Below are 7721 nucleotides of genomic sequence, written 5' to 3'. Positions count from 1 at the left end.
ACTGGGAGGAGTGCACACTGGGGTGGAGCCACAGAAGTTCACTCCATTTGCCATGGGGAAGATCCTGGCTCCTCCTCTTCCTGGGTGGAACCTTGGATTCAATCTGTGAGGCGGGAAGCATACCAGCAAGGACTCTGGCTTTGGGGAGGGTCCCTGTTCCCCCTTTTTTTCCTTTTCACCTGATAAAACTCTGCCTTACCCACCCTTGAAATCATCTGTGAGCCTAAATTTTTGTGGCTGTGTGATAAGGACCCCATCTTTAGCTGAACTAAGGAAAAGTCCTGCAACAGTGTGTTTTCCCCTGTCTTTGTTCTGGTCAAAAGTCATCAAATGTGTGACTAACATCCAGGAAACATGGAAAGTGTGGGACCTGATAGTGAGCAGCCATTGATGGACTAACTCATCCAGGATAAAGAGGACCTCAGACTTAGAGCAGCTGTCTGTCCTTTCAGGTTACTCTTGCTCTGTTATGAAAGTGTCTGTCAGTTTCTGAAGCATGTATGTCACCTGCATCACACAGCTACTTCCTATCCTAGCAATACATCCAAAATACAGCTCTGGTAGAGTGAGGTTAACTTTGAAAACTGATTAGTGTTGTTTCATATTTTAGTAATTTTTTTTCAGTAATTTCTTAGCAAAGTTTCTAGTGGTTATTATCTATGAGGATGATGGGCTTTTTCCCCCAGGCGTTGACTGCAGTGGCCTTTCTCTTCTGAGCCAGGATGTTATAGTGGTCGTACATCCCTTGGCAGATGGGGTGGCCTGACTTTGAGATGGGCCTCTGGAGGCCCCTGGATGCTAGGCTAGGGATGCTGAGCTGCTATTGATAAGGAAGTGATCAGACACTTCCTGGCAACGTTGGAAGGGACCCATGAGGATAGAATCTCCTGTTTAAAGATACAGGAATCACATAAGGTGATACTGCCAGGATCAGGAGCAAGGCTGTTCTGTCTCCTGACCAGCAGGCCAGACTCAGGGGACCACATCTTCCTGGGCTTGGCCTCAACGTTCCCTAGCAACATCCTCTGCTGAGTGTGTGAAAATGCTGCTTCTCCGAATGAATGAGGATAATGGGGACCAAAGCCTTTCTTGGACAGGATTTTCAGCCTCCCCTGGCTTGTACCAATGAGATGTGTATAGGATAGTAGGTTAGAAAGAGCACAGACTTGTGATTCTCATTTAAATTGTTTATTTATCTCATAGAATTTTGTTTTTTTTTCTTGTTAGGACCAAAAATGTGTTTCTCACTAGAAAATGGCAACTTTTATCAGTCATCAGTGGCCTGTGAGTTCACGGGCTTGGAGGATTGTCCCCAACGTGTTCACAGAGTACACACTTGTAGTCTGAGGGGCCTTCCTCCTCCTCCTCATCAGGGAGCTCATTTAGAGACGTGACCGAGATGGCAACCGACAGAATAGAGTAACGGGAATTATACAAAGACATTACACAATCATAATCTGGGTAAACCAGGGTCCTAGGCACTTCCCCTGTGCTTTCCATCCCCGTGAAGTTCCCCTGTGCAGTAGTCGAAGATGCAAATGTGACATCCTCAGAGGTGCCCTCCCCACTTGGGTCATTTGGCCCCTGAGGGGGCCCACTTCCCAGGGGATGCCGAGTGATACTGTTCATGGAACACATACCAGGGGACATGAAGGACTGGGTGCTACTGGGTCGCTGAATATTGTTGGATTCTTTCATGGCATTATTGTGATGAATTCGTGGGGAGCGTCTTGTAGCTACCAGCTTCTTCCTCTTTGGAGCTGGGATACGGGTTTCTTGCTGAGCAGTGTTTCTGAGGTCATCTTTAATCTGGATATTCTCAAGTAGCCTGGGCATGTCTCTCTGAAAATTGGAGTTGTGGTAGATCTGAAACAAAATGAAACATTTTAGTAATTCTGGGATAAATTATTCATTCCTTTCGTGCCCACCACCCCCAAAATGATGGTCTTGTTTTACAATGGAGAAAAGAATGTTTTAAGTGGCAGCAAGTGTGGTTATGCTCTACAGCATGACCTGACTAAAGATAAACGATTCATAGGTCAAGGCAGTAATATATAAATAGCATGGATTTTGATATTAAACTGCAACCCCGTAGAGGTAATATGCAGGTCTGCATAATATGATGCTTACATTAGCTCTGAGGGGGTTGTAGTTTAATATCCAAATCCATACTTTTTAAGTTCTATACTTTTCATCTTTCAATAAACAATATTTCACATTTTCAAATGCTATCTTTGACACTTAAGCTCTTACAGTATATTATTTATATTGGTGTCCTATGAAGATATGTTTGAGAAAAAGAGAAAAGGGATTACAGAAATGCTTTCTACTTTACTATCATTTTCTTGTTTCCTGGAGAGTTGCTTGGGCATGTTTTGCAGAATCCATAGAGGTTCAGCTGGCGAATGAAACTCTTCAAGCTGTCTCTTTCGAAGATCCTCTCTCCACCTCTCCGTTGAAGAACCTCCCTCTGGAAGAGATCCTTCTCGATGATCATGGCGTCTCCATCATCATTCCAGCTCACAGACTTCAATGTGTCTTCCTCCACAATCATCCAAAGCTTTCCTGGGAAGGAGAGCCTAAAAAGGTTGTGGTTGTCTTCCACGTTGGCCACGTGTTGGTTTCGGTCTTCTGGTGGTGAGTTGTCTTGGGAGCCTGGATCTTGGCTCATGGCTTGGTCCTCGTGCCTGTCCAAAACCTCGCTGGAATCTGGATTTGGATCAGGTGAAGAACCAGATGGGCCCCCGCTTGTCGGCTTTCCACCAACAGATGGGGCCAGCTTGGCTTCATATTCCTGTTCAGTGTTCTGACTCGCCATGGAGCTACACCAGAATCAGGAGCATTTTGTACCCAAGGCCCTTATCACTATCCTAGCAAGTCCAAAATGACTTCAGTCAGAGTAGGTGTGCCCAATAAATACTGTCCACAAAATTCTAGAGTCTCGGTATTGGGGCAACCAGCAGCTTAACTCATCGTCTGCTGTATTTGTCACACGGTGTCACAAAGGTGGCTCTCAGCCAATCTGGAGGGGGGGGGGGGGCCGTGGCCAGGTGTTGGGGGAGTAGACAGGTGGCATGGCCTTCAGCGTCTCCTTTTTATAAAAGTATAAACAGGTATTGTTCAAGTTCCCAGAAAAGTCTCCCATCTTCTGACAGTCACGTTGTGTCATAGGGCCTGCCCCAGATGAGCTGAGAAACCATGGCTCTATGGCTACTCCCAACCCTAAAGACAGGGGAGGTCTGTTGCCAGTCTCTCTTATTTGCTCAAGGGCCAGCCACCAATTAGCTCTAGCTTGGGTTTCACCAAGACTACCTGAGTCAGATGGGCCCCTCACAGGTGACTGTGCCTTCCAGGAGATGGTGGTCCCTACCAGACTGGCCTATTCTGGATTGGTAGCACCCCATTTTCCAGCCTCCCCATCTCCGTCCTGCCTTGGTCCCTTCCAAGTACTCCTAATGATTGGTTGGGTGTGCTCCAGTGGGCCCAGATAAAGTGTTTCTTATTCCACTTGGTCAAGTTGTCCCCAGAGTGGTGCTGTGCCTGAGCATGGTGAGAGCACTCCCCTCACTCCTCTACCACTGTGTTACCCAGAGCACCATTTGTGGCTGGATGGCCACATCTTCAGCTGTGCTTTGGAGTCTCCTGTGGAGCTCTGCTTGCCCCTGCATCTCACCCTCTTGCAGATCACAACAGGAGATTACCTTTGTTTCTATTCTTGCCTGTAGGTACTGTTCTCATTGCCCAAGACATGCTCACTTCGTGTAATCCAACACAAAACTGCCCATTATTGTATATTTGAAAATAGATGAAAGTTTGGGTGTGTGATGAGGGATGGTCAGGAGGACAGAGAAAACCCGAATGAAAGTCATCTTCAACCACAGATGAGAGGATACAACAGTCTTTTTGGTGATATATTTTCTCTAGGCATTGTAGCCAACTTTGTTCTTAATGTTCACTCTGTATAAAGAGATGGAGTGATACAGTGGAAAGGCCCTAGGCTGAAAGGACCCTGGGTCCTCATCCCACTGAGTAGCACCCTTTGCCCTCTTTGAGGGTCAGCCCTGACCACGAGCAGGGTTGGAAGAGGCTCTCCCAAGGTGCCTTTCAGTCTCAGGGTTCTCTAATCATTCATAGTGCCCCCCACACCTGGATGCAGGCTTGTTTCATGGTCATCACGCTTTTTAAACAGGTTTACAAAGGTCTTGTCCAACTCAGTGTAACCTCCAGGCACGTGCACTCTGAGGCTAAATATTAAAACGGAGGCCATTGGTGACATCTCTAAAGGAGGATCCTAGAGTTTTCAGTTACATAGCAAACATCTTTACTTACATAACAAAGTACTTGAGGGAATTCTTAAGACTAAGAATGACATTTTGTTGTGGCCTTTGTGACCTTATGAACTCTGCTGATTCCTTATATAAAAGTCTCTGGCCATTGGGTGGGAGGGGAACAGTCATGAAGAAAATGACTAGGGAAACCATATGCTGGCTTTCAGCACAGAGCCAGTATTGATTTGATTAGGTAACACTATGTCATGTGACTTCTGTAGGACCATTAGCCACCATTCTTTGTTTTAAAAGTCACAGAATGCTCACTGGGATTACAAGTCTAAGAAACCAAACCCCTCTTGTCACCTGGAGGAAATACTTAGGGCACTGACTTGAGTCTAGTGAAAGAGAGGCATGGGGGGAAAGCCAGCCTCCTTCTGCTAAGCATGCTCAGTCCTATACCGAAGGTCTTTATGAGGACCTGCCACCTGCAAGCACCTTTGAGGAAAATATTAGTCATCTTCTTCATGCACCGAAGGCCTCTCTGTGTTGCCACTTTATGAATAGAATCACCATAGTCAGGCAACCCAAGCAGAGCACAGCTAACTCAGGCATGAGGACCAGTGGCCCCATAGAAAGTGGTCTCAGTCCTGACTCACTGCTACTTCTATGTAGCTGTGCAGTGATGGAGAACAGTGCTGAGCTCTTGACTATGGGGTCCTAACACCTGGAGTTAGCCATGAGGCAAGACTCACTGTGTAGGCCTTGCCTGCCACATATTCCTCCAGGGCCTCCCTCATCCTCTCACTGGCTTCCCAGGAGCTTCTTCCTTACTGGTCTCTCTTCTGAGCTCCAGGATGTGTCCGTGCAGTTGGTTCATCCCATCTTGGGGGGGTCTTTCTAAACTGTGGCTTGGAACTTGTCAGTTGCTTAGGCACCAACACCTCATACTTCCCAGGCCTTCCTTTCCCAGCCTTGTTAGCCACTGGGCTCCTCTTTCTTGCACACTTAGGCATCTGCCATGCCATCTGCCCTTAACCCTCCTTCACTCAGCATTTGTTTGGTGCTGGGTCCTGGGTAAGACAACTCTCAAACTCTGGTTCCCCCGGTGCTGTTTTCTGAGCACACTGTGAACTTCCTTGCTGGTGTTGGTGCTTGTGCTGCCCTTCCTACAGAAACGCCCTTCCACCCAGAAGCCACTCAGTGTGTCAGGGTCCAGGTCACTCCATGAGGTCACCTGGCAAGGCTTGTTCCCAGGGGCTGGCCCAGCACAGCACAGCTGTCCAACATTGGTTGGGTAGATCCTGAGTACCTGTGAAGTTGGGCATGTTGATGGGCTGTCTCCCCTCTGGACTAGGAGGTCCTTGAGTATGGCCAAGATGATGGTGTGAATGTGACCTTCAATACATACAAGTTGGAGTGAAGAAAGTTCTGTGTCATAAGTAGCTGAGTGGGGTTTAGCATCCTTGGGCATGACTCTGCATTAGAATAGTGATGATAGGACAGTTATTGTGAGCTCCTATGTCACGCTACTTTGCTAAGCACTCCGCTGGTCTGTGTCATTTACTGTACACAACCGTCTCTCAGATGAGTGTTAGGAATTAGCCCATCTCCAATGAGCCAACCTACGCCATTCAGGGATTGAGCCATGGTGCAGATTCCACAGTGAGGAAGCAACAGGGCCAGAATAGGCCCACCTGGTCAAACTCTCAGACTCACAACCTCACTCAGGTAGAATAAATGTTCCAATGATCTGAGCAGAAGAGGTGGGCATTGTACGTAGAAAATTGTTGGAGAAAACAAAAACAGAAAACAAAGAGACTAGTCATTGATGTAGTTTGGCTGTTTTGTCCCTCCAAATCTCATCTGAAATGTGACCTTTATTGTTGGAGGTGGGCTTAGTGGGAGGTGTTTGGGTCATGGGGGTGTGTCTCTCATGAATGGGTTGGTGCTGTCCTCATGGTAATGAGTGACTTCTCACTCTGTAAGTTCACATGAGATTTGGTTGTTTAAAAAAGCCTGGCAGCTCCTTGTTCTCCCTTCCCATGTGATACACAGATTCCCCTTTTGCCTTCTCTCATGATTGGAAGCTTCCTGAGCCCTCACCAGAAGCAGATGCTGGCACCATGATTCTTGTACAGCCTGCAAAACTGTGAGCCAAAATAAATCTTTTCCTTACAAATTACCCAGACTAAGGTATTCCTCTATAGCAATGCAAAACTGACTAACATGTAAAACTCATTCAGGAATTAGGTGTTGCTATAACGATATCTGAAGATGTGGAAGCAGCTTTGGAACTGGGTAGTGGCAGGGTTGGAAGAGTTTGGAGATCTCAGAAGAAGACAGGAAGATGAAGGGATGTTTCAAACTTCTTAGAGACTTGTTAAGTAGTTTTGACCAAAATGATGATAGAAATATAGACAGTGAATGCCAGAATGATGAGGTCTCAGATGGAAATGAGGAATTTATTGGAACTGGAGCAAGTTCACCCTTGTTATACTTTAGCAAATAACTTGGCTGCATTGTGTCCACGCCCTAGGGATCTGTGGAAGTTTGAATTTAAGAGTGATGACTTAGGGTATCTGGTTGAAGAGATTTCTAAGCAGCAAAGCATTCAAGATGTGGCATGGTTGCTTCTGACAGCATATTCTCAGATGTGGGAGCAAAGGGATGACTTACAGTTGGAATTTATAATTAAAAGGGAAGCAGAACCTAAAAGTTTGGAAAATTTGCAGCCTGGCCATGATGTAAGGAAGGAAAGAGCATTTTTGAGGATGAATACAAGTGGACTGCTGAGGAACCACTTGCTAGAGAGATTTACATGACTGAAAGGGAGCCAAGTGCTAATATCTAAGACAATGGGAAAAAAAACCTTGAAGGCATTTCAGAAATCTTCTAGGCAGCCTCTCCCATCACAGGCCCAGTGGGCTAGGGGGAATGAATGGCTTGGGGAGGTCAAGTCTGGGGCCCTGCTGCCCTATATAGTCTTTGGGCACTGCTCCCCACATCCCTCCTGCTCCAGCCATGGCTTAAAGGGCCCAAGGCACAGCTCAGGCTACTGCCTTAAAGGGCACAAGCTGTAAGCCTTGGTGGCTTCCCCATGGTGTAAAGTCTGCAGAAGCACAGAATGTAAGCACGAAAGAGGCTTGGCAGCTTCCACTAGATTTCACAGGATATGTTGGAAGGCCTGAGTGCCCAGGTAGAAGCATGCTGCAGGGGCAGATCCCCTGCAGACAGACTTTTCTAGGATAGTGACCCAGGGAAATATGGGGTTGGAGCCCCTACATGGAGTCCCAACTGGGGTACTGCTGAGTAGAACTTTGAGAAGGGGGCTGATACTGGAAGAACCACCAGCATCTTGTTCCCTGAGACTGAAAAAGCCATGGGCACTCAACTCTAGCTCATGAGAGCAGCCGTGGGGGCTGCCCCCAGCAAAGCCAAGGGGCAGAGATG

The 7721-nt window shown here is 47.0% G+C and overlaps 1 protein-coding gene across 1 annotated transcript; it reads right to left on the bottom strand.

Annotated features, from left to right (window-relative positions):
* Window positions 1–1290: 1290 nt before the first annotated feature.
* HSFX4 (heat shock transcription factor family, X-linked member 4) lies at window positions 1291–2890 on the bottom strand. Its single transcript, XM_063660235.1, has 2 exons — window positions 2336–2890; window positions 1291–1866 (listed from the first exon to the last, which is right to left on the bottom strand). Exons 1-2 carry the CDS (start codon window positions 2816–2818, stop codon window positions 1291–1293), a joined length of 1059 nt encoding a protein of 352 aa, XP_063516305.1. The 5' UTR covers window positions 2819–2890.
* Window positions 2891–7721: the final 4831 nt, after the last annotated feature.

Source organism: Pongo pygmaeus, chromosome X (assembly GCF_028885625.2).
Source record: "Pongo pygmaeus isolate AG05252 chromosome X, NHGRI_mPonPyg2-v2.0_pri, whole genome shotgun sequence".
In the NCBI taxonomy this organism is placed as follows: Eukaryota; Metazoa; Chordata; class Mammalia; order Primates; family Hominidae; genus Pongo; species Pongo pygmaeus.
Note: the sequence above shows the minus strand (reverse complement) of the source record. Positions and strands in the feature narration are given on the sequence as shown.

What these genes read in the sequence shown, in the direction of transcription:
- HSFX4 (XM_063660235.1), bottom strand. Translation starts at nt 2,818, where the DNA reads ATGGCGAGTCAGAACACTGAACAGGAATATGAAGCCAAGCTGGCCCCA. An exon ending in CAGGAAACAAGAAAATGATA is followed by an intron (nt 1,867 to 2,335) that starts GTAAAGTAGAAA and finishes ATTTTGTTTCAG; the next exon opens with ATCTACCACAACTCCAATTT.